This window comes from Myxocyprinus asiaticus, chromosome 47 (genome assembly GCF_019703515.2).
Source record: "Myxocyprinus asiaticus isolate MX2 ecotype Aquarium Trade chromosome 47, UBuf_Myxa_2, whole genome shotgun sequence".
NCBI lineage: Eukaryota > Metazoa > Chordata > Actinopteri > Cypriniformes > Catostomidae > Myxocyprinus > Myxocyprinus asiaticus.
In genome coordinates this window covers 29,691,803-29,719,215 of record NC_059390.1, presented here as the reverse complement: position 1 = coordinate 29,719,215, position 27,413 = coordinate 29,691,803, and the positions used below count along the sequence as shown (strand labels likewise).

Sequence of the window (27,413 nt, the reverse complement as noted above, 5' to 3'; positions counted from 1 at the left end):
ATTGATATTACTGCATTAATAAACTTTGTTATATTTCAAAGAGAAGTGTTTTGGTTTGTTTTGCATACACCTGTGTCATGCTGATGGGATGTCAGTGTTCGGATTCAAGCCTTCATTCATTGTTTTTTCCCGAAAATCGCTATTCTTCGGATGTCGATTTTCCTAAGAAAACAATCTAATATTGAGACTGTTATACTATCTTGTTATTAGTCCCTGATTCCAGGGTGGTGCCCCGTCATTGTTAATCCTTATTAATATTCTATTGATTTTTGATAATTGATAATTATCTTGGTCGATTGTTGATTCTGAAGGATCAATAAGCTAGTGTTAATTTTAATTAACGTATCATAGATGTTAATGATTGGTGATTATCTTTGATAATTGTTGATTTAAAGGATTAAAAAAGCTAACATTGATTCTCATCAATGTTCTATTGAATTTAATAATAAATAATTAACTTTGATAATTATTAATTATTGCTAATAACCAAACCCGCTCCTAAACGTAGTGCACTACATTTACTGGAGCCCCATATGAGGTTTTAATGAGTTAGATTAAATTAATTAATTTAAATATTAATTAATAACTAAAGAAATAATTATTAATTATTTCTGATAGTAACACTTATCTAAACAACCAGTAAAGCCCTACAGTGTCAAAAATGTAAACATGAAATATAATGGCTTTGAGTGACAGTTTTACATTATATTACAGAAGTCTTACATTATAGAACAGAAGTCAGAATACACAATGTAATTGGAAAGCACTGTGTGTGTTGCACAAATGAAATTTATGGTCTACAGGAACAGAGTTACGCATCTAGAAACAGCATATACAGTACATCTCATAACACAAGTTTAAACAATTGTAGCGTAATCATAGTTTTATCAAAAAGAAAGAAAGACCATATCTTCAGTTTGGGTTTCTAACACTGCTACCCTTCCTGACTGAGGCATCCATATTTGAAGAATGCTTATTATAATATTATAATTGTGGACAGTTTATTATTTACAGTATTCACATTAATAATCATTAAGCATATATGAAAACAAGTCACAGACTGACTAACATTAAGCCCACATAGTGGAAGATATACAGTATAGCGTAACAGTTTGCACTGACAATAACCATAGTTTATAAAAGTATCAAATCATAACAAAAAATAAAATAAACAAAAATTAGAGCTATTCACTCTCATACAACATATTTAATACCCTAGCCATAAACAGTTGTAGCTTTAGCAGCAAGACCCTTGTGGTCCAAAAGATATGAAACTCCACACTACAACTATTTTATGTATTCAGGGAAAATATTTAAATGTTATTATTCATTTTTGAGGACATTTGCAATTATAGCTCTAGAAAAAAAAAAAAAAACTCCTACATTTTAACTGTACGACTTCATTATATAATTTCTCCCTAAGGTGTATACTTTTTTTATTGTTATTTTTTTGTTTTGGTGTCATAATTGTGTGCTTTGGTTTGTATCTGAATGTATACTTAATTTGTTCATTTAACAATTCCCAATAGTTCCTTACTTATTCATTTTGTACTTTAATTATCTTTGTATAATTTTGCAGAACAATGTCTTACTTTGTCATCACATTCAATTCAAACTGTGAACTCACAACTCTGCTAAGACATTTTTTATTTTGCTGTGGCACTATAGATTAAATATGTAAGGAATATTTTCCATTGATAGTGGCTAAGGAAATCAAGGGATTTTAGTACAACATTCCGTCTGCATTTATGGCAGAATTCAGATGTTTAAGAACCATTAACTGATTGAACTGATGAAATTATAAAAAAATAAATAAATAAAAAAAATAAAAAAAAACATAAGTACCGCACGGAATATTTATACCTGATTTGTACTTCAGTGTAAAAACAACTCAATATACTTAAACTGCCCATTTGATATTATCAAACCAGTACCGGTAATTAGGAAAAAGTTTATAAGGAAAAGTAGCATTGAAGATGTCTCTGTACTGTATGAAGAAACTGTTCTCTAGTGAAACCGATTCTTGCACAATGACACTCTGATACTCTAACACTAGTGGCAAAACCATTTGAAAAGCAACAAGCTCACATGACAGAGGCTTTTGTAAAATCATGATAGGAATTACATTTGATAAGTTACATGTGACAACATCATTAAAGTCGTCAATGTCGCAACTGTCGCCTTCATATGTACATAACACATCCATGACAATCCATCTCCAGAAACATTATATGTCTTCATCTCTCTTGCTTCAGAAACCTTATGGCAGTAACAGATCTCTTGAGAGACACGTGCTCAAAGGCTTAAAAGTTCATTTTTCCGAATCCGCAGGAAGACGACTCTCAAACAGACTCAAGGCATGATGCACAAATTCATACTGTTCCTCAGTCTGGATCATGCCACCCCTGTAAAAATTAAAATTTTATTAATTTGGTCAAATTTGCCGTTTTGTATGAATATTTTATTATAGACTTTGTTATCCTCTGCATTTTTTTTCAAACAGTAAACACTGTTTTGAAAAATGTGTGTTAAACATTGTCAAATGTGGCCTTTATTCTTATTTTGACTAACTTAGAAATGTCTAGAAGTAATGTACACACACACACACACACACACACACACACACACACACACAGACACACAACCCCAATTCTGAAAAAGTTGGGACAGTATGGAAAATGCTAATAAAAACGTCCCGGTTTCGTTCCCTCCATCAGGGAATGGAGGTTACGAAAGTAACCAGGACGTTCCCTATCTGTCACTCACTTGACGTTGTGTCGATGTAGTGACACTAGGGGTCCCTATACGAAACGTCACAACTAGCTGAACTGCATTACATGAACTGGCGGTGCGAGAAGGGCAGACCACTGTGTGCCTCGTAGCCAGTGCACCAGGCCGACACGTAACCTCCCCCAACACTGTTATGAGCGTCGAATGGCCCTTCAGGGACAAGACGACTGCCCAAAAGATAGGGACAGGCTAGCCCAGTCGTGGCCTCTTATCCTCTTTTTCTCTCCCCAAAAAAAAGAGTGAAATTTGTGTCTACGTCGGGGGGGGGGTGTCACTCCCAAGGGGAAGACACTGCGGAGACCACACCCCGCCCGGGTGGTATTTTGAGTGGAAATACTTCACATGGTCTTGCTGAGCCTTGTCGGAAGTATGTCATGTGGAGAAGTCCCATGGTAGGTCCTGCCCAACGGGGGAGGAGTTTCTACAAACATGGTGACAGGGCAGAGGGGCCTCTGCTCAAGGAAGATGCAGTTTACCAACAGGGAAACTATTTAACGGAAGATATACATCGCATGGGGTCACCTATGGGGAACCAACACATGCGGAGCACCTACCCCAGTACAGGGCTTAGTTAGCATATGTACTGAGCTGGCAGCGAGTTTCTCCGCAAACTCGTCTGCCACAGGGCTCGGAGGAAGTCATCCAGGTAACACAGTTTTGTGAACACTACTGGCAGTCAACAGCGCACATCTTCAGCTCAGGGGAGGTGAAAGGCGTTACGTGCAAGCGATACACCCAGGCCAGCTGTCCCGGGCTTACCTGCTTGTGCCTGCCACTACACAGGACGAAACCTGCTCAACCCGGAGATTGTAGAACCTCACAAATGTGTTGGGTGTTGCCCAGCCCGCTGCTCTGCAAAATGTCTGTTAGAGAGGCGCCACTGGTCAAGGCACAGGAGGCCACCACACTTCTGTTAGAGTGGGCTCATAGCCCTGCAGGGGGCGGCACGTCCTGAGCATGATATGCCATTGCTATGGCGTCAATGACCCAGTGGGCGATCCTCTGCTTGGTGACAGCGCTTCCTTTCCGCTGTCCACCAAAGCAGACAAAGAGCTGCTCAGAGACTCTAAAGCTCTGCGTGCGATCCAAATAGATGCGTAAAGCGCGCACTGGACACAGCAACATCAGGGCTGGGTCTGCCTCCTCCTGAGGCAGCGCTTGCAGGTTCACCACTTGATCCCTAAATGGGGTTGTGGGAACCTTGGGCACATAGGGGCTCCAGGGGCTCCCTGTAGACCCTGAAGAACTACAGAGAGGTCCCATGAGGGAATGAGGTGCAGTCTGGAGGGATTCAACCTCCTGGCACCTCTCAGGAACCTGATGATCAGGTCATGCTTCCTTAAGGACTTACCGTCCACTGTGTCATGGTGTGCCACTATAGCAGCTACATACACCTTCAAGGTGGAGGGGGACAGCCGCCCCTCCAACCTCTCCTGCAGGAAGGAAAGCAACGATCCAACTGCGCATCTCTGGGGGTCTTCGCATCGGGAAGAACACCACTTAGTGAACAGATGCCACTTCAAGATATACAGGCGCCTCGTAGAGGGAGCCCTAGCCTGAGTGATCGTGTCTACCACCGCGGGTTGTAGGCCACTTAAGTCTTCCGCGTCCCGTCCAGGGGCCAAACATGGAGATTCCAGAAGTCTGGTCGTGGGTGCCAGATGGTGCCCAGTCCCTGAGAAAGAAGGTCCTTCCTCAAGGGAATTCGCCGGGGGGGGACTGTCGCGTGGAGCATGAGGTCCAAGAACCACGTCTGGGTGGGCCAGTAGGGTGCTACTAAGACGACCTGCTCCTCGTCCTCCCTGACCTTGCACAGGGTCTGTGCAAGTAGGCTCACTGGGGGAAACACATATTTGTGTAGTCCAGGGGGCCTGCTGTGTGCCAGTGCGTCTATACCAAGAGGTGCCTCGGTCAGGGCATACCAGAGTGGGCAGTGGGAGGATTCTCGGGAAGCGAACAGGTCTACCTGTGCCTGCCCAAATCGACTCCAAATCAGCTGGACCACCTGAGGGTGGAGTCTCCACTCTCCCCTGAGGGTAACCTGTCGTGACGGCACATCCGCTGCAGTGTTGAGGCCGCCCAGGATGTGAGTGGCTTGCAGCAACTTGAGGTGCTGCTGACTCCAGAGGAGGAGATGGCTGGCGAGTTGTGACGTACAACGGGAGCGTAAACCGCCTTGACAGTTGATGTATGCCACCGTTGCCGTGTTGTCTGTCCAAACTAACACATTGCCCTGGATCAATGGCCAAAACCTCCGTAGGGTGAGCAGAATTGCCAACAACTCGAGGCAGTTGATGTGCCAACGTAGCCACGGGCCAGTCCAGGAGCCGGCAGCTGTGTGCCCGTTGCATACAACGCCCCCGCCCGTTTTGGAGAAGTCTGTCGTAACCACGACGCGCCTGGAGACCTGCTCTAGTGGAACGCCTGCCTGTAGAAATGTGAGGTCGGTCCAAGGGCTGAAGAGGTGGCGACAGACCAGCGTGATGACCACGCGATGTGTCCCGCGGCACCATGCCCATTTCAGGACTTGAGTCTGGAGCCAGTGCTGAAGCGGTCTCATATGCATCAACCCGAGCGGTGTGGCCACCGCTGAGGATGCCATATAATAATCATAATCATTTAATTTTTTTATTATTTTTTTTAAATAATTGTATTTATCACACATTATACATTTGCACATATACAGTGAAACTCTTTTTTTCACATATCCCAGCTAAGCTGGGGTCAGAGTGCAGGGTCAGCCATGATACGGCGCCCCTGGAGCAGAAAGGGTCAAGGGCCTTGCTCAAGGGCCCAACAGTGGCATCTTGGCAGTGCTAGGGCTCAAACCTCCAACCTTCTGATCAGTAACCCAAAGCCTTAACCGCTGAGCCACCACTGCCCCAGGAGCCTCTGAAACAGTTTCAGTGGAACCGCTGGTCTTCTGTCTGAACGCCTTCAAACAGGTCAGCACCGACTGTGCACGCTCGTTCGTGAGGCGCGCCGTCATCGAGACGGAGTCTAACTCCAAGCTGAGAAAAGAGATGCTCTGAACTGGGAGGAGCTTGCTCTTTTCCCAGATGACCCGAAGCCCTAGTCGGCTGAGGTGCGAGAGCACCAGGTCCCTGTGCACACACAAAACATCCCGAGAGCGAGCTAGGATTAGCCAGTCATCGAGATAGTTGAGGATGCAAATGCCCACTTCCCTTAACGGGGCAAGGGTTGCCTCTGCTACCTTCGTGAAGACATGAGGGGACAAGGACAGGCTGAAAGGGAGGACCTTGTACTGATATGCCCGACCCTCGAATGTAAACCACAGGAAGGGTCTATGTCGAGGTAGAATCAAGACGTGGAAGTATGTGTCCTTCAGGTCTACCACCGTGAACCAATCTTGATGCCGGACGCTCGCTAGAATGCGTTTTTGCATCAGCATCTTGAACAGGAGTCTGTGTAAAGCCCAGTTCAGTACTCGCAGGTCCAAGATTGGCCACATCCCACCGCCTTTCTTCACCGAGGTGAAGTGGACGCAACTGAACCTGGGCGGATGCCTGGCGAACTGAATCGCGTAGCCAAGTCGGACGGTCTGGACCAGCCATTGCGACGGGTTGGAAAGTGCAAGCCACGCGTCCAAGCTCCGGGCGAGGGGGATTAAGGGGACAATCTCGTCGGATGTACCGGCGGGTGGGGCACTCCTGGACCACCAAGATGGACATCGCCCACCTGAGAAACCGCACCGTGACCTTAGTCGCCCGGAGGGCGAGGTCGGTCGCCGAGCACAGTTCCTGCATCAATCCCATGGGCAGAAATACCCTCGTGCAGTTCCTTTAGCACCATAGGCCTTGGCTGTCAGGGATGACGTAAACCTACAGGCCCTGGACGGGAGCTTCGGGCGCCCACCCCAGGTGGCGGCGCTTTGCGGGCATAGGTGCACCGCAAGTGCCTTAACCACCAGGGGGATCACCGAATACCCCTTGGCCGCCCCACCATCGAGGGTATTGAGGGCGGGGGAGCTGAAAGATCGGGACTGGGCAGTAAAAGATGCCACCCACCGTAACCAGGAATAACACACAAACGGAAGGGCATCTTTAAAAAGACGTTCCGTGTGTGCTGCTCTTTTAGGGAAATATACTCTTCTTTTAGAATATACTCTTTTATTTCTGCCGAAGTGCCCAGGGGCGTTCTCTGCAGTGAACCAGTGCAGAGGGGGAGAAGTCGCCGAAATGCACCGTCAGATCCAGCAGAGGTGAATGGACAGCCGTGGGAATTCAGCTCAGTGAGCATTGACCATTCTGCTCCGAAGAGAAAATCTGAATGAGTGGTTGCATACCAGCTCCTTTTATACCCGTATGTTCGGGGGAGTGGTATGCAAATACCACTCGCCAATTTCCATTGGCCTTTTTTCAAGACCAGAGGTGTTTCGGGCTCCCAGGAGTGATCCCTTGTGTCACTACATCGACACAATGTCATGTGAGTGACAGACAGGGAACAAACAGTTATGATATGTAAATTTTTATTCACCCTGTGTTATATTGAAAGCTCTACAACTACACATTATTTGATGTTTTACCTTGTGAATTTCTTTTTTTTTTTTTTTTAAATACAGTAATTTCAAATCAAATGATTGATAACACTTAAACTTGTGTCTTCAGTGCCCAAACGCTTAAGTTCAGCAAGCAGAATTTTCTCCCATTCATCCATTATGCAGGCATTCAGCAATTGTACGGAGTCTGCGTTTCCATATTGTGCGCTTCATAATGCGCCACACATTCTCAATTGGAGACATTTCAGGACTGCAGGCAGGCCAATCTAGCACCCGCACTCTCTGCTTACGCAGACATGCACTTGTAATCCGGACAGTATATGGTTTGAAGTTGTCTTGCTGGAAAATGCAGGGACATCCCTGGAAAAGATGGTGCTGCATGGCAGTATTTTTTGCTCCAAAATTTTTCCATATCTGTCTGCATTAATGATGCCCTCACAGATGTGCGAGTTACCCACGCCATGGGCATGGACACAACCTCATGCCATTACAGACACTGGCTTTTGGACCGGATGCTGATAACAGCTTGGATGGCCCTTTTCCTCTTTGGCCCAGAGAACACGACGGCTGTGTTTTTCAGAAACAATTTGAAATGTGTACTCGGACCAAAAAACACTGTTCTACTGTTCTACTTTTCATCTCAGATGAGACCGAGCCCAGAGAAGTCAGCGGCACTGGACAGTGTTGATTTATAGCTTCTCCTTTGCACTGTAAAGCCTTAACTTGCATCTGTAGATGCAGCGGTGAATGGTGTTGACTAACAAAGGTTTACCGATGTATTACCCATGCCGTGATATCCATTACAGACACATGACGGTTTTTGAGACAGTGAAGTCTGAGGGATCAAAGATCATGCACATTCAGAAGTGGTTTTCAGCCTTGCCTTTTCGCACAAAGATTTGACCGGATTCCTTGAATCTTTAAACTATTTTGCACTGAAGAGGGTAAAATGTACAAAATCTTTCCGCTTTGTCTTTGGGGAACATTGTTCTCAAAGTACTGGATTATTTGCTGACACATCTGTTGACAAATTGCAGAGTATCAACCCATTCTTGCTCTTGAAGGACTAGGCTTTATTTGGAGGCTTCTTATATACTTTAACATGATTGCCTTACCTGTTTCACACAACCTTATTGCAACAGAGTTCCTACATTTAATTTCTGACAGTCCTAAATTGGCCCTGTCTCAAATTTTTTGGAATATGTTGCAGGCATCAATTTCAATCAAAATGTACATCTTCAAAAAGCATTGGCATTTTGCATACTGCCCTAACACACACACACAGTTGATAAAAAAATGAACAATAATTATTTAGGATTCTGCAGTATTTCTAGGTCACTAATCAAATAAATACATTTTTTATATTGTTCATGTTAACTCCTTCGTACATATGGTCAGATTTCCGTGTTTCCATTGTAGCACGCAAGATACTCTTTGGAACATTCTCAAATCATGCTGGAATAACATGAATCATCAGGAAATCACATTCATGCCACGGACCCCCTGCAGTGCCTTGTATGTAAAACGGATTGTAAAACTTGATGAATTTTACCTATCTGTTCTCAGTTGGCACACAATTCCCAGCACATCCACAACTCCCTCCAGTTGCAGCTGACGACAGCCAATCATTGTGGCAATGAAACACCCCGTCCGACCAATTCCAGCACTGAAAACACAATTTTAAAGTGATGTTTGACAGTTTTTCAATCACTTTTTTAAGTGTTGTGGCTGAATTACGAGGTTGTTCACAGTATCTGAACGATGATGTTTCTTCTAAATTTTCTTAAGAGAAATAAAAATATACACAAGCTAATTGTAAATCTATAAAATGAATGGACTGCACAGCTCAAATAATTTTGTCCAGGAAGAATTTTTAATGAGAAATGTTTGCGTTATGACTAGATTGCAGACTTTGTAATCTTGGAAAATCCGAGCACAGTTTGAGACAGTGTTGAGATCTCTCCTGAAACTCTATTGGAGACACATGTCCAGTGGAGTCTTTTTCTCAGGAGAAACATCTGAAAAGCAATGTCACTTGATTTCACTTTTTTGAAAAAAATTTATTACTATTGATTTCCCCTCTGATTTAAATGTCTGTCTAAATGTCCATTTACACTTGTAAGCTCTTGTACCTGCAGTGAACAACAACAGGTCCAGAGGCTGCTGAAGTCCTCCTGTCCTCCTCGACATCGTTCACTAACTGCAGCAAGGGACCGGCACTCTCCGGGGTCTTATGATCCGGCCATGAGGTGTACCAGTAGTGCTGGACTTTACGACTCTGGCCTCCATGCTGAGGGAATAAAAACAAAAGAATCAGAAGCAAATTAATTTGACAACAAGGTATATCCTATAATGCGTAACCGTGCCTGCCCACATTTTTAGCCGTCTTGTGTTTATAAGTATTTTGCCTATTCATTACTTCCATAGAGATTTCATCAAATCCTTTATAAGAGAGTTGTGAGCCATGAACCAAACCAACCAGCTCCAAGGTGAAGCATAACATGACAAGTTTTGTTTTGAAGCCAAAAAGTATTTGAAAATCGGTCAAAAAGACACTGTGTACTTAACGTCTTTCCCGAGGGAACGAACTACAATTGTGAAAGCATTGTGAATGACATAATGGAATTAAAAATGATGGAAAAATATAAAACTTGTGACTTAAAGTAGCCGATTATAAGTATAGAAACAATATATTCTATACAATATAATGTAGGGAGAGCGACTCGATTGCGTTATTCACAGTGCATCATGGGAGTGGGCAGTCTCTGCAGAGCCCTTTTGGTGCGCTTTGCTGTGATTCTCTGATTGCTGGAGGGTTTATCTTCAGGATCATGGGTAGTATAGATTTTTCACCAGGAATTCTGCTACGAAATGTGATTTCTAAAAAATAAAAATGGCTTCAAAAGAAGCATATACCATCAATTAACAACCTCGGAGCTCACAGTAGTTCTGTCTTTAAAGCTTTATAAGTTATAGTTTGTAGTATATTGAGTTAAATACAATGAATAGCATTAATGACACCATCTGGTGGATGTTTTATTGTACCGGAAGTGAAGTGTATGGGAAGAGTTGTTCACAGTGTTCAAGAGAGATAAATTAAAAGCAGCACACCTGCACAGTGGTTTCCCGAGTCTTCTTTGGTCAAGATATTACAGTGGCTACGAGGATGGGATTCCTTCAGATCGGACACAATCGGCAAATATAAAGGACAGAAAGATTGAGACTATCAGTGGATGATTGCAAACAAAGTGGATGATGAAATAAGGTCAGTGTGTTTGTCAGTCATCGGGGCTGAAGCTTATTGACTGTGAAAGAATCTGACCAAGACAGAAAAGCCGAGGAGTCTCAGTAATAAGGAACTAAGTGTAAGATTATCTGCCCACTACAAACCCAAACCACTAGTCATTGTGGAATATTTCTGTTTTCAAAAAAGGAAATCAACTGGAAAATGAGACTGTGTCAGGCTACATTGTGGAGTAAAAACATTTGTCCACTCGTTGTGAGTTCAGTGCTCATTTGGACGAAGCTCTGAGGGACCGTTTCATCAGTGGATTACGAGTGGAGGCGATTCAGAGAAATTGCTGGCCAAACGTGATCTTACCTTTAGGAATTCATGTGCAATCGCTTTATCTATGGAAATGGCTTCTAGAAATACACTTGAGTTTGCAGGCAAAATGAAAGAGATGGGAACTGTAAACAAAATTGTGAATGTGAAAACTAACCAAGGGGCATGGAGAGAGAAAACAAATTCAAGGAATATGATGTCAACAAAGAATGCAACGAAAGTGCATCAGCCATGTTACAGATGTGGTGGTACAAATCATGCTGCACATGCCTGTAGATTTAAGACTGAAAAATGCCATCTGTGTTCCAACATAAGACATATCGCTCATGCATGTCGGAATAAGAGAATGCAGTTAGTCACTGAAGAGATGAAAGACCCTGAACTTGAAAATGAACAGGAACTTTTTGGAGTTTGTACAGTCTACACCACCTGAAATGGACATAAAGTCATAACTGTCAATGTGGATATTGAAGAGCAGCCAACTTAAATGCAGACACAGTGGCAGTGGTGAGTCTCGTGTCTGAAATTGTGTATAAAAGGAACTTCTCTCACTTACTCCTGGAACAGTGCAATATGCAACTATCAACTTTTTCTGATGAGCCTATTCAGTTACTTGGCAAAGTGTGTGTAAATGTCAAATATGAAGAGCAGACTGCAAAATTACCCCTGGTGATAGTGCAAGGGGACAGACCAGCTCTTTTAGGTCAAAATTGGCTGGCACAACTCAAACTGAACTGGGCAAATGTCTTTTCAATTGCAAAAGTTGGCAGCGTTGCTAACGCTGATTTAGAGGCAGTGTTACAACGGCACAAAGCAGTGTTTTCTGAAGGCTCAAGCACCATACATGGGTTTAAAGCCAGGCTCAAACTGAAGCCCAATGCCAAATCAATTTTTCATAAAGCCAGACAGGCCTTACGCCCTTAAAGAGGCTGTGGAAAAGGAGCTTGATACATTGGAAAGTCTGGGCATCATCTCAAATACTGACCAAAGTGAGTGGGCTGCACCTATAGTGGTGGTACCAAAGGCTGACAAATCAATTCATATATGTGGGTGTGACGAGGAGAAGGGCGGGGCTGGGCCGTGAATACGCATGCCCGGCCCCCAATCGGGCTAATCAGCCAAGGAAAGGGATAAAGGCAGCCGGATGCGGCAGTTCATGTGTGCATTTGTGTTTTGTCTTTATGTTTTAATTTTACATTAAACATTACTTTGATGGTTCGTCCGGTTCCCGCCTCCTCCTTTCCCATTTTAACTACCCTGTTACAGTGGGGATTATAAGGTGAAGGTGAATCAGAATGTAGAGGAAGAAATGTACCCCCTGCCAAACTCCGAAGATCTATTGCCACACTAGCGGGTGGTACTCTTTATGAAGCTGGATTTAACATACACATACCAGCAGCTAGAGCTTGAAAAAGACTCTGAAAAGTACCTAACTGTAAATACGCATTGTGGATTATATGCATACAAACGTCTTTCATATGGGGTATCCAGCGCTCCATCGATTTTTCAAAGTGTTATGGAGCAGATTCTTCAAGTGTTAGAGCATGTGACCTGTTTCCTTGATGACATCTTAAATCACAGTGAGTACCAGGGAGGAACATCTGAAAATCCTGGAGGTGTTATGTCATCTGGAAAAGTATGAATCAGAGTGAACCGATCTAAATGTAAGTTCATGAAAGAAAGAGAGTGTAATATTTGTAGCACCTAATTGATAAAGAAGGGCTCCACCCTACAGAGATAAAGGTCGCTGAAATAGTAAACGCTCCTAGACCCTGAGTTACGCATCGTGTTAATTACAATGAAACATCCACCAGATGGTATATCATAAATGAAGTGTACCAGAAAAGTTGATCAGTGTTCAAGAGAGAGAAATTAAAAAGCAGAACACATGCACAGTGGTTTCTCGAGTCTTCTTTGGTCAAGATATTACATAGTTAAAAATCTAATTCCCTATGGAGAAAATGAATGGGATTTTTACTTCCGGAACCAGACTGTTGCAATATATTATGGTCTTTTTTTGTCTTGTATACAACCCACATCAATACCAAACCTAAAATATATTCCTTTTTACTCATATTATACTGGATTTCCTTAAAAAAGGAAGTCAATTTATGTTTTATTACAGTCGGCTGTTTTCAAATGCTCACATGCGTGTGTCTGTCCATGCGCTTGTGTCTTGTGATGAATGCAGCGCTCCTGCACGAGACTCTTGTTTTTAATCAAAATACCCTGTCCACTTGAAATAGTGCACTGTATATTGGACAGGGGGTGGTTTCAGACACAGCAAGTGTTCCACGACAGGGGTTGGTGCCCTACGCACTAGGCTGCATACTCTGCATTTAGAGAGCGGCGGTACTACTGTACAGAATCAATGATCTAAATTCTTTCGACTCTGAAAACTGTAACTACATTGAAATAAGAATCCACGCAGGACTTTAAAAGCTATGAAATAGCAAAAGAAGGCATTAAGAGCATGATCTTGCTTTGGTTTATTTTTCAGCATTATATATAATGTCCTTGTGGGACATTTTCATGTTTTCACTGTAATAATTACTAGAAATGTTTCCAAACCTCTCTTAGTGACAAATTCATCCAGATCTGACAAGAGCCCTTAAAGGGATAGTTCACCCAAAAGTTAAAATTCTCATTATTTACTCACCCTCATGCCACCTCTGATGTGTATGACGTTTTCATCTGCTGAACTCAAATGAAGATTTTTAGAAGAATCTCTCAGCTCTGTAGGTCCATACAATGCAAGTGAATGGGTGGCAACATTTTAAAGCTAAACAAAATCACAAGTCAGCATAAAAGTAATCCATATGACTCCAGTGGTTAAATCAGTATCTTCAGAAGCGATGTGATAGGTGTGGATGAGAAACAGATCACATTCTCTGCATATCGCCCCTGCTGTCTAGCAAAAAATGACAAATATTGATCTGTTTCTCACCCACACCTATCATATCACTTCAGAATATATGGATTTAACTACTGGAGTCTTATGGATTACTTTTATGCTGCCTTTGTGCTTTTTGGAGCATCAAAATTTTGGCCAACAGAGCTAATATATTCTTCTAAAAATCTTAATTTGTGTTCTGCTGAAGAAAGGAAGTCATGCATATCTGGGATTTCATGAGGGTGAGTAAATGAGAGAATTTTCATTTTTGGGTAAACAATACCTTTAAAGTGATAACTCAGCCGTAATTTAATATTCTGTCATAACTTCTCTACCCTACATAATGTGTATTATGTAATGGAATATAGGGTTAACGTCTATTATGTCACTTGTGAAAGTAACAAGTTACTCACTTCTTGAGTACTCTTAATTGGATACTTTCTTACTTTTACTCAAGTAATTATTTATGTTAGTACTTTTACTTCTACTTAATTTTTTTAAATTTACTTTTTAAAAAAAAAAAAAAAAATTGTACTTTTACTTGAGTACAGTTTTGGGCTACCCTACCCACCTCTGTCTATCACACAGTAAAGAGTGTGAAATATGCAAGTAGTTTCATTTGGCATTAAATTACTTTAATGTTTTATATTATAATTTTTTTTTCCCCCCAAGTTTAATTGCTACTGTTGCTAAAAAACTTATATGAATGTATGAAGGCCTCAATGTTTTAATTTAAATTGTTAACATTTTATTTATTTAAAATGTTTTTTTGTAAAATAGCAGGGTTTTATTGCGTATTTGCTTACCAGTATAACACAAACGGTGAAGCGATTATCATTTATTTATTTATGTATTTGCAATAATAACAAGGTGCTGTTTGATTTGTAAGGTATTCATTGTACTTGGACATTGTAAATCAAATATATAAATTTAAAACTTTATTGCATTTTTGCATAGATTGAAGCAGAGAACATTTAGTCAGAAAATCTAGTTAATTACACGATACTTTAATACCCTTATGTCCAGGCTTTGTAAATCACTGAAATAAGCATTTTTTCTTCCGAATCGTGATTTTTATTCTAAGCAAAAAAATTGTGATTCTCAATTTATCCAGAATCGTACCGCTCTACAGGCTACTTTTTTTCCATATAATGAAAGTGAATGGGAACAGGGTCTGAAGAGCTCCAAAATGACAAGCACCATAAAAGTACCATCCAAGTAGTCCACAAAACTATATACATGTCGTACGATAGCTTTGTATAAGGAACAGTTTTAAAGTTTAAGTCACTATTCACTGATAATCTTCCCCTCCACTGTATAGCTCTTAAATCAAATGTGGCACCACTGACGTCAATGACACTTGGTTATGAGACATGTTAGATGCATCGTTTCTGTAGCCAATTTCAGAGCTGGTGGAGGGGATGATTTTCAGTGACTTAAATTTAGGCCTGCTCCTGACACAAAGCTATCATATGGCTTCAAAACATTAGGATTAAAGTGCACAAGTAGAATGTCCTAGTTTCATGACGCTATTATGGTGCGTTTTTGTCATTTCGGAGTTTGACAGCCCCAGTCCTGTCCTGCATTCTTGACCAAAACTTGCCACAAAAACAGATCACAGAAACAGAATTGTTTAGTCAGTCTTCTTTATACAATACTATGCACTGCAAATACCTTCAGTATAAGGCTACGAATGATATAGTGGTCACACTCCTTCACATTGCTAATGAAGACCTCCACCTTCCCAAAGATCCCTCTCTTTTCAGGCCAGTACAGAACACATTTCTGGAACAGAATAACAGTGTCATTACTTTGCACATACACAGTCAAATGAATAACACTGAGACAGTTATGTTTATTGAGAATTACTTCATTCTTCTCTTTGAGTTTGGTGATCATGACGATGACAGGACAGTCCTCTTGCCAGGCCATCTGCCAGAAGTCATTCACTGTGTTAATCATTGGACCCTGAGTGGCAATGAAAGCCCTCTCGTCTCCAAGATAACCCTGGACAAGGAACAGCACACTGTGCGAATGCTACTTTTGCTACTTATGAATTTGGTATAACATGACGGCGAGTAAATGTTGACTGAAATTTTCCTTTTCGGGTTTACCAAGTCATTGTCATTCTTCTCAGCACAAACGCCTCCTTTCTGTGTGTATTAGGCTTGTACTGAAGATTATGATGTTATGGTAGAACATTAATTATAATGAAGGACAATAAGAGAGTATTTGTAATGGGTTCCTGAAGAGAAGAGTGCATGTATTTGTCATTGAACTTACTCGTATGTAGTTGGCATTAATGTAACTGCTGAGCAGGTCGTTGGTGTTCTTAGTCTTCAGAAGAACCCTGGAATGTGGATCTGAAAGGAACCATGGATTTGGTGAAGAGATTATTTCTATAGCATTCTATTTACATTTGAAGTCAGAAGTTTACATACACCTTGGCCAAATACATTTAAACTCAGTTTTTCACAATTCCTGACATTTAATCATAGAAAATATTCCCTGTCTTAGGTCAGTTAGGATCACTACTTTATTTTAAGAATGTGAAATGTCAGAATAATAGTAGAGAGAATGATTTATTTCAGCTTTTATTTCTTTTATCACATTCCCAGTGTGTCAGAAGTTTACATACACTTTGTTAGTATTTGGTAGCATTGGGTAGCCTTCCACAAGCTTCTCACAATAAGTTGCTGGAATTTTGGCCCATGCCTCCAGACAGAACTGGTGTAACTGAGTCAGGTTTGTAGGACTCCTTGCTCGCACACGCTTTTTCAGTTCTGCCCACAAAATTTCTATTGGATTGAGGTCAGGGCTTTGTGATAGCCATTCCAATACCTTGACTTTGTTGTCCTTAAGCCATTTTGCCACAACTTTGGATGCATGCTTTGGGTCATTGTCCATTCGGAAGACCCCTTTGCTACTGAGCTTTAACTTCCTGGCTAATGTCTTGAGAGGTTGCTTCAATATATCCACATTTTCCTTCCTCATGATGCCATCTATTTTGTGAAGTGCACCAGTCCCTCCTGCAGTAAAGCACCCCACAACATGATGCTGCTACCCCCATGCTTCACAGTTGGGATGGTGTTCTTTGGCTTGCAAGCCTCACCCTTTTTTCCTCTAAACATAACGATGGTCATTATGACCAAACAGTTAAAGGAGATTCCTCCAAAAAGTAAGATCTTTGTCCCCATGTGCACTTGCAAACTGTAGTCTGGCTTTATGGTAGTTTTGGAGCAGTGGCTTCTTCCTTGCTGAGCAGCCTCTCAGATTTAGGACATAGTTTTACTGTGAATATAGATACTGTCTACCTGTTTCCTCCAGCATCTTCACAAGATGATTTTTCAAAATCTTCACAAAGAGTCCTTTGCTGTTGTTCTGGGATTGATTTGCACTTTTCACACTGAACTACGTTCATCTCTAAGAGACAGAATGCATCTCCTTCCTGAGCGGTATGATGGCTTCGTGGTCCCATGGTGTTTATACTTGCATACTATTGTTTGTACAGATGAACGTGGTACCTTCAGGCATTTGGAAATTGCTCCCAAGGATAAACCAGACTTGTGGAGGTCCACAATTTTTCTGAGGTCTTGGATGATTTCTTTTAATTTCCCCATGATGTCAAGCAAAGAGGCACTGAGTTTGAAGTTAGGACTTAAAATACATCCACAGGTATACCTTCAATTGACTCAAATCAACCAACTAGCCAATCAGAAGCTAATTGGCTAATTGCTTAAAGGCTTGACATCATTTTCTGGACTTTTCCAAGCTGCTTAAAGGCACAGTTATGTATGTAAACTTCTGACCCACTGGAATTGTGATATAGTCAATTAAAAGTGAAACAATCTGTCTGTAAACAATGTTTGGAAAACTTACTTGTGTCATGCACAAAGCAGATGTCCTAAATTACTTGCCAAAACTATAGTTTGCTCATGTTAAATCTGTGGAGTGGTTACATAATGGATTTTAATGACTTCAACCTAAGTTTATGTAAACTTCTGACTTCAACTGTAATTCACTAGCTTACCACTAAACAGCCAAGACCAGTGTGAGCCTGGTCAAAACATTTTACAAACAACATTCAAATTTCCCATGTGTAAACAAGTGCGAACAGTGCATTCAGAGGGTACTGATATAAAGATATAAAGATTTGCACTGTAACACACAAAATTAAGCACTTTTAATCTAAAAACATTCGGAACATGTTTGTTAGACTGATCCTGATTGATCACTCATTATTGATTATCATCAGTCATTACAAATTCACTGTATACAGCATGAGACATACACATTTTCATTTCTGCACACATCATTTACAGTAAATCAGCTTCTGTTTGTGCAACTCTTATATTGATCTTTATAAGCAGCTTTATGCATTTAAAATGCCTTTATTAATGATTTCAGTTAAAAGTGTTCCATTTTAACTCTCATGTGCATTTGTTTATACACATATAAAGCTTTTACAGCAGAAGATCTGTGTGTGAATGGAGTAAAGGAACAGGAGGAGCATCTACTGTTCTGATAAAACCACCTGTCATCTTTGATGTCATGATGGGGCCTCTGTGATATCATAATGGTGCCTCTATGATGTTAAAATGGTGCCTCTATGATGTCATAATGGGGCCTCAATGAAATCATAATGGGGCCTCTATGATGTCATAATGGGGCCTCTATGAAATCATAATGTGCCACTACGATGTCAAAATGGGGCCTCTATGATGTTATAATGGGGTCTCTATGATGTCATAATGAGGCCACTATGATCTCACAATGAGGCTTCTATGATGCCATAATGAGGCCTCTACTATGTCAAAATTGGGCCTCTATGATGCAGAAAAGATTGCATATTTTCTCTCTGTGGCACTGACATGGTACTTATAAATAAGGTGAATGCTCGCAATGTGAATTGTCACCTGTGCCACTTGAGAGTGAGTCCTTCCTACCAGGACAATAATGACTTACAATGAAGTGGATATCTAGATACTCACTTGGTAAAATGGTCCTGTATCGGTTTTTTGATCCATAATTTGGGATATCCAGTTCTTTTTGATCCACAAAATTCATGGGAATTTCCTGTGGGAAAAAAGTATAGTTAAAGCACAAGCTCAACTTAGCAATGGAAGTGGTCAAAACCTTTAAAGGAGCACTGCAAAGTGTAAATGTTAGATTTTTATGTTTTGGACCCAGATATCTCTCAAAACATCTATTAAATACTTCTTTGAATGCAATGCCACTGAAACATAGTAATTCATTTGTATTCTAGCATCTGGATGCCCTAAATATATATATGTATATTAGCATATATAATAATTAGCAAAAATTAAAAAAGAGTGGCAGCAAAATGCTGTTTAAAAATAGTATTATATAGAATACAGCATGTCACACCACAGGCCATGTCAACTTCCCGAAAGTATTTTATGCTATTTCATCAACTACCCATTTAGTGGTTGTGCAGTAGTGTCCGCAAACCGCAAACGTACCGCAAACTCTGCATGAAGCATCTGGGTGTTGCGTGTGACATCATGAAGCTGCTGCCGTGAGAGCGCCCGACTGGCTGACTGCAGGTATTCTTGAGTCACACGTTCACAAGGGGTCATGACCCCACAACTTACAGGCTCAACAGAACCTAAAGCGCTCATATCCAGAACCAGTGAGACATTAGAACCCCGTCTGCAGAGACATAACATGGATACTGTATGTGAGAGGAATGTTCGAAAAGCGGCGCATACTCAATTTGGCACCCTTTTTGCCAACTTCTGAGCTCAGTGGAAAACAATTAGCAATTTATGCTCTTATGGAGCAATATAAATATACTGGAGTGAATTACTGACCCATTGACCTGTTGGGCTTGATGCTTGATGACAGGCACACATACATTGAAAATCTTGACTTCTGCCATAGCTCTACTTTATATGTTCATGTACGCATATAAAAGAGAAGCTCATTCATGTGGTCATGCATGAACTTGCGCTGTTTTTACTTTCGAGTGATTTTAAACGTGCTTCTCTCACGTGCTCATTAATGTACAAAGGAGTGCTATGGTGGAAGTCAAGTTTTTTGCTGTAAAATAACATTCTGAAAACTGGAACCAAAACCAAGACTGGACACTTCAGAAGACTTGGAATATGATGCACAAGTTGCATGGACTACATTTGTCCCCATACATAAATCTAATATATGGCTATATATATACAGTTGTGCTCAAAAGTTTGCATACCCTGGCAGAAATTGTGAAATTTTGCATTGATTTTGAAAATATGACTGATCATGCAAAAATCTGTCTTTTATTTAAGGATAATGATCATATGAAGCCATTTATCATCACATAGTTGTTTGGCTCCTTTTTAAATCATAATGATAACAGAAATCACCCAAATGGCCCTGATCAAAAGTTTACATACCCTTGAATGTTTGGCCTTGTCACAGACACACAAGGTGACACACACACAGGTTTAAATGGCAATTAAAGGTTAATTTCCCACACCTGTGGCTTTTTAAATTGCAATTAGTGTCTGTGTACAAATAGTCAATGAGTTTGTTAGCTCTCATGTGGATGCACTGAGCAGGCTAGATACTGAGCCATGGGGAGCAGAAAAGAACTGTCAAAAGACCTGCGTAACAAGGTAATGGAACTTTATAAAGATGGAAAAGGAAATAAAAAGATATCCAAAGCCTTGAAAATGCCAGTGAGTAATGTTCAATCACTTATTAAGAAGTGGAAAATTCAGGGATCTCTTGATACCAAGCCAAGGTCAGGTAGACCAAGAAAGATTTCAGCCACAACTGCCAGAAGAATTGTACGGGATACAAAGAAAAACCCACAGGTAACCTCAGGAGAAATACAGGCTGCTCTGGAAAAAGACGGTGTGGTTGTTTCAAGGAGCACAATACGACAATACTTGAACAAAAATGAGCTGCATGGTCGAGTTGCCAGAAAGAAGCCTTTACTGCACCAATGCCACAAAAAATCCCGGTTACAATATGCCCGACAACACCTTGACACGCCTCAAAGCTTCTGGCACACTGTAATTTGGAGTGACGAGACCAAAATAGAGCTTTATGGTCACAACCGTAAGCGCTATGTTTGGAGAGAGATCAACAAGGCCTATAGTGAAAAGAATACCATCCCCACTGTGAAGCATGGTGGTGGCTCACTGATGTTTTGGGGGTGTTTGAGCTCTAAAGGCACGGGGAATCTTATGAAAATTTATGGCAAGATGAATGCAGCATGTTATCAGAAAATACTGGCAGACAATTTGCATTCTTCTGCATGAAAACTGCGCATGGGACGCTCTTGGACTTTCCAGCACGACAATGACCCTAAGCACAAGGCCAAGTTGACCCTCCAGTGGTTAAAGCAGAAAAAGGTGAAGGTTCTGGAGTGGCCATCACAGTCTCCTGACCTTAATGTCATCGAGCCACTCTGGGGAGATCTCAAACGTCCGGTTCATGCAAGACGACCAAAGACTTTGCATGGCCTGGAGGCATTTTGCCAAGATGAATGGGCAGCTATACCACCTGCAAGAATTTGGGGCCTCATAGACAACTATTACAAAAGACTGCATGCTGTCATTGATGCTAAAGGGGGCAATACACAGTATTAAGAACTAAGGGAATGCAGACTTTTGAACAGGGGTCATTTCATTTTTTTCTTTGTTGCCATGTTTTGTTTTATGATTGTGCCATTCTGTTATAACCTACAGTTGAATATGAATCCCATAAGAAATAAAAGAAATGTGTTTTGCCTGCTCACTCATGTTTTCTTTAAAAATGGTACATATATTACCAATTCTCCAAGGGTATGCAAACTTTTGAGCACAACTGAATATATATATATATATATATATATATATATATATATATATATATATATATATATATATATATATATATATTAGGGTTTTCGATTTAAGGTGTTAATTCAGTACGATTAATTATATAAAAAAATAGCGTGTTAAAAAAAATAATGCAATTAATCATGTCCCCGGACCATAATAAGGGATATTCCTTCCATCTGAGCAATTCAAGCTTGGAGTACCACCTGTTTTCTCCACGGGGCAGTAAGCGAAACTTCAGCTGTTTGGGCAATGCGCTTATACAGAGGACAAACCACACTCACCGTCAGCATACAAAACAAGATGAGGACACGTACTTGCATTCAGTCACAGCTTGATGGAGTGCAAATACGAACGCAGGGATCTCAAGACATTTTTCTAAGCTTCAAACTACATTTAACTTGACACAGCGACCTAAAACGGTATGTTTATGATGCGACGCAAACGAGACACTCCTGCGTCAGACGCTTTTGGTGTGCATTGACCCGTCCTTAGAAAAGCCCTCATAATAAATATATCTCAGACTGATTGAAGAAGTCAATTGCAAAATGGATTGTGTGAACTGTAGGCCAATGATAGGCAGATGACATAAGTTCAATAATGTGGAAATAAACAAAATATTGCATACTAAAGCCAATTTTTGAATTGTCTTTTTGGTAACACTTTACAAAAAGGTTATATTTGTTAATATTAGTTAATGCATTAGGTATCATGAACAAACAGTTAACAATATATTGTTTACAGCATTTATTAATCTTTGTTAATATTAGTTAATAAAAATACAATTGTTCGTTGTTAGTTCATATTAGCTTATAGTGCATTAACTTATGTTAACAAACAAATTTTGATTTAAAAAATGTATTAATATATGTTGAAATTAACATTAAATAAGATTAATAAAAGTTGTAAAAGTATTGCTCATTGTTATTTCATGTAAACTAATGGTTTTAACTAATGTTAACAAATAGAACCTTATTGTAAAGTGTTACCGTCTTTTTTCATCTTTACTCGTGTGCTACAATGATGTAATGCATTTTAATTATCTATATTATAATTTTTTATAATATATATATATATATATATATATATATATATATATATATATATATATATATATATATACTGTATTGTATGTATAATTATTTGAATATAACTATTTATAAGTATTTAATCATTATATATATTGAATTATTGCTATTTGAGGGGCTTTTAGGAAATATATTGTTATATGTGATTAATTGCAATTAATTTAATTAGCATACAATGTAATTAATTCGATTAAAAATTTGAATCAATTGACAGCCCTAATATATATATATATATATATATATATATATATATATATATATATATATATATATACACATATATATATATATATATATATATATACATATATCAAGTTTTGAAATCAATATATCAATCTTTTGAAATCTTTTGATCTGAAGGCGTATGCTTAAATGTTTGAAATTAGTTTTGTAGACAAAAATATAATTGTGCCACCATATTAATTTATTTCATTATAAATCTAAAACTTAATTAAAAAAAATAATAATTTTTTAAATTGATGACTTGGACCAAATAATAAAGAAAAGCAGCCAATAAGTGCCCAACATAGATGGGAACTCCTTCAATACTGTTTAAAAAGCATCCCAGGGTGATACCTCAAGAAGCTGTTTAAGAAAATGTCAAGAGTACATGTCTGCAAATTCTAGGCAAAGGGTGACTACTTTGAAGATGCTAAAATATAACAGTTTTGATTTATTTTGGATTTTGTTTAGTCACAACATAATTCCCATAGTTCCATTTATGTTATTCCATAGTTTTGATGACTTTACTATTATTCTAAAATGTGAAGAAAAAATTATAATAAAGAATGAGTAAGTGTTTCAAAACTTTTCACCGGTAGTGTGTGTGTATGTGACCTATTATATCAGAAAATATTTCATCCGTGTGTTTTACATATATTGCCATATATCAGATTTCTGTATGGATTGGGTACTTGTATAACCTCTTACCTCTCCTGCAGTCCTGCAACGGGTTTCATCCTAAATGGTGAATGTGCGGAGGAGATGCTGGGTTTGAGTTCAGCCACAGAATGTCCAGTGGGGCACTGTAGCTCTGAGCTCACGCCGGAATCAGTATGGGGGATGTTGACGTTATAGGACGGGATGCTTGTGCTGATGGTGTTGGTAGAATTGGTGGCACAGGATTTTTTGGAGGTCTGGTTGGCCTGTACCATGCTGTTCTTGAGAGTCAGAGGGGGCTGAGCACCATGAACAGGGATCTGCGACAGCTCCAAGTCCTGGAGGGGTGATGACGGATCTTTCAACTGCTGATCCAACAGTTCTTTCTCCTTCAGTCGGTAAAGCACCTGAGGAAAAGAAGAATTACTTCATAATATTCCATGACTCTCCACTGGGTGTTGGGTAAAAGGTTAAAAGACATGTCTAGGTCACATTCCACCTGAAAATAAAAAATAACTTTTTAAATTTAAAAAACAAAACAAATCTAATCCTGAATTCGTAGCACCCCGGTGGAAAAAGAAACCGCAGTTGGCACGGAACTCATTTCGCCACGAGAACCATTTGGCCCAATGGTGGAAAAGCACTTTTGCAATGTGGCATTGTTTTTCATTTACATTTACATTTATTCATTTGGCAGACGCTTTTATCCAAAGCAACTTAAAAAAGAGGAAAACATAAGCGAATCATCCTAAATCTCATCATGAATGCGCCGCGGATGGCAGCCTCGGTGTGGAGCGCTCCTACTGTTTTGTTGTTTTTGTTTGTTTGTCCTGTGTTTAGTAATCTTTTTCCAGTCAGTTTTACCAGAGACGAACTGCTGAACATTCGACAGCTTATACCAGACAGTCTTTTCCCGGTTTTTGAATATTCAGACGTTTTGCTAGACATTTGCTAGGCGTTGGAGGCTGTGTTGTTCAGGAGACGCAGGCGAGGAAGACGAGCCGATGCGCTGGTCAAACTCCGTCGGCGGGGCTTTTGAACAACGCTGCCAAGCATTCATATTGCGAATCTCCGCTTTCTTCCTAACAAAACGGACGAACTACATCTCCTCACCCTTGTGCTTCACAGAATCCTAGCTGAGTGAAGCCATACTGGACAACACGTTACATCTGCTGGGCTTCCAGCTGTTCAGAGCAGATTGCATCGCAGATTTAACGGGGAAAACGAGAGGCAGTGGAACATGCTTTTACATCAATGAAAGTTGGTGTACAGATGTAACAACGTTAAAGAGGATGTACTGTCCTAATTTGGAAGCGCTCTTTATTAACTGTTAGCCTTTCTACTCACCACGGGAGTTTTCCTCGTTTATTCTGGTGAGTGTGTATATCGCGCCAAACGTGTGTTTGAATGCGGCGCTGTAACAGCTGGCTGATCAAATCACAGAAACGGAACAACAATACCCGGACTCAGTTATTATTATTCTTGGGGATTTTAACAAAGCAAATCTCACACATGAACTGCCGAAATACAAACAGCACATTACATGCCCCAACAGAGACAGGAACATACTGAATTATTGCTACACATCAATAAAGAATGTATATCGCTCTGTCCCTAGAGCAGCTTTGGGACTCTCTGATCACTGTCTGGTTCATCTTCTTCCAACCTACAGGCAGAAATTAAAATCAACCAAGCCAGTAGTAAGGACTGTAAAGAGATGGACCAATGAAGCAGAGCGGGAACTACAAGCCTGCTTCCATTGCACGGATTGGAGTGTTTTTGAGGCTGCAGCCACAGACCTGGATGAGCTCACAGATACTGTTACATCAATATCAGTTTCTGTGAGGATAAGTGCATTCCTACTAGGACTTATTTAAAGTTCAACAATGACAAACCGTGGTTTACAGCAGAGCTCAGGCAGCTTCGTCAGCCAAAGAGGATGCTTACAGAGGTGGGGATAAAGTCTTGTACAATCAGGCCAGGAACACACTGAACAAGGACATCAGAGTGGCTAAAAGAAGATACTCTGAGAAGCTGAAAAACAAGTTTTCACAAATTACAGGACTCCTACCCCCAACCCTGTGGTGGACCAACAACTGACTGATGACCTGAATGTGTTCTACTGCAGATTTGAAAGGCCCAATCTCACACCCCACACCCACTCTGACCTTCACTTCACACAAACAACAACACCTCCTACAACCCCCCTCCTCCCCCCTCCTGCTACTCAACCTGCACTTAAGATCTATGAAGATGATGTGAGCCGTGTCTTTCAGAAACAAAAGACGTGGAAATCTTCAGGCCCAGATGGCGTCTCACCAGCGTGTCTTCGATCCTGTGCTAACCAGCTGGCCCCCATTTTCACACAGATCTTCAATAGATCACTGGAGCAGTGTGAAGTCCCATGCTGCTTCAAACGTTCCACTATCATCCCCATCCCAAAGAAACCAAAAATCACAGGACTTAATGACTACAGAACTGTCGCCCTGATGTCTGTGGTCATGAAATCATTTGAGAGACTGGTGTTGGCCCACCTGAAGAACATCACTGGACCCTTTCTAGATCCCCTTCAATTTGCTTATCGAGCAAACAGGTCTGTGGATGATGCAGTCAACATGGGATTGCATCATATCCTGCAACATCTGGACAGACCAGGGACATATGCAAGGATCCTTTTTGTGGACTTCAGTTCGGCTTTCAATACCATCATCCCAGCTATACTCCAGAATAAATTACACAAACTCTCTGTTCCCATGTCCATCTGTCAGTGGATTACTAGCTTTCTGACGGACAGGCAGCAGCTTGTGAGACAGGGGAAACTCACTTCCAGCACCTGTACAATCAGCATTGGTGCCCCCCAGGGATGTGTGCTCTCCACACTACTCTTCTCCCTCTACACCAATGACTGCATTGCTAAAGACCCCTCTGTCAAGCTCCTGAAGTTTGCAGACGACACCACTGTCATCGGCCTCATCCGAGATGACAATGAGTCTGCATACAGAAGTAAGGTTGAACAGCTGGCTGTCTGGTGCAGTCAAAACAACCTTGAGCTGAACACACTCAAAACGGTGGAGATGATTGTGGACTTTAGGAGGAACACCCCAACACTGACCCCCCTCACCATTCTAAACAGCACTGTGGCAGCAGTTGAGTCATTCAGGTTCCTGGGCACTACCATCTCACAAGACCTGAAGTGGGAGACACACATTGACTCCATTGTGAAAAAGGCCCAGCAGAGGTTGTACTTTCTTCGCCAGCTGAGGAAGTTCAACCTGCCACAGGCGCTGCTGATACAGTTCTACTCAGCAGTCATTGAGTCTGTCCTCTGCACTTCAGTAACTGTCTGGTTTGGTTCAGCTACGAAATCAGACATCAGAAGACTACAAAGGACAATTCGGACTGCTGAGAGGATTATTGGTTGCTCCCTGCCCCCCCTTCAAGAACTATACACTTCCAGAGTGAGGAAAAAGGCTGGAAAAATCACTCTGGACCCCACTCACCCTGCCCATTACCTTTTTGAACTGTTGCCTTCTGGCCGACGCTTCAGAGCTCTGAGCACCAGAACCGTCAGGCACAGGAACAGTTTTTTCCCTCAGGCTATCCATCTCATGAACAGATAAATTGCCCCATTGAGCAATAATGCAATACACAGTTTAGTCTTTTTTTATATTTATCCAACACATCCAACCTCTTCTGCCATTTCATTCCAATGAAAAAAAACAAACATTTGCACTGTATATAACAGATTTGTATTTGCACTGTACATAACAGATACAGATTTGTATTAGATTGCACTACGTACACTACCGGTCAAAAGTTTTGAAACACTTACTCATTCTTT

The 27,413-nt window shown here is 40.8% G+C and overlaps 1 protein-coding gene across 3 annotated transcripts in view; it reads right to left on the bottom strand.

The window, feature by feature from the left end:
• Window positions 1–753: 753 nt before the first annotated feature.
• Window positions 754–27,413, bottom strand: part of LOC127437014 (receptor-type tyrosine-protein phosphatase R-like) — a 36,082-nt gene continuing 9,422 nt past the window's right edge. For all 3 annotated transcript variants that reach the window (XM_051691611.1, XM_051691612.1, XM_051691614.1), the window contains 9 exons: window positions 23,624–23,979; window positions 19,251–19,440; window positions 18,759–18,843; window positions 16,051–16,130; window positions 15,637–15,774; window positions 15,442–15,552; window positions 9,442–9,599; window positions 8,862–8,975; window positions 754–2,405 (listed from right to left, as the gene is read on the bottom strand). In XM_051691611.1, coding sequence (XP_051547571.1) covers window positions 2,312–2,405; window positions 8,862–8,975; window positions 9,442–9,599; window positions 15,442–15,552; window positions 15,637–15,774; window positions 16,051–16,130; window positions 18,759–18,843; window positions 19,251–19,440; window positions 23,624–23,979 — 1,326 coding nt within the window. In that variant the 3' untranslated portion in view covers window positions 754–2,311. The remainder of the gene's footprint in view (window positions 2,406–8,861; window positions 8,976–9,441; window positions 9,600–15,441; window positions 15,553–15,636; window positions 15,775–16,050; window positions 16,131–18,758; window positions 18,844–19,250; window positions 19,441–23,623; window positions 23,980–27,413) is intronic.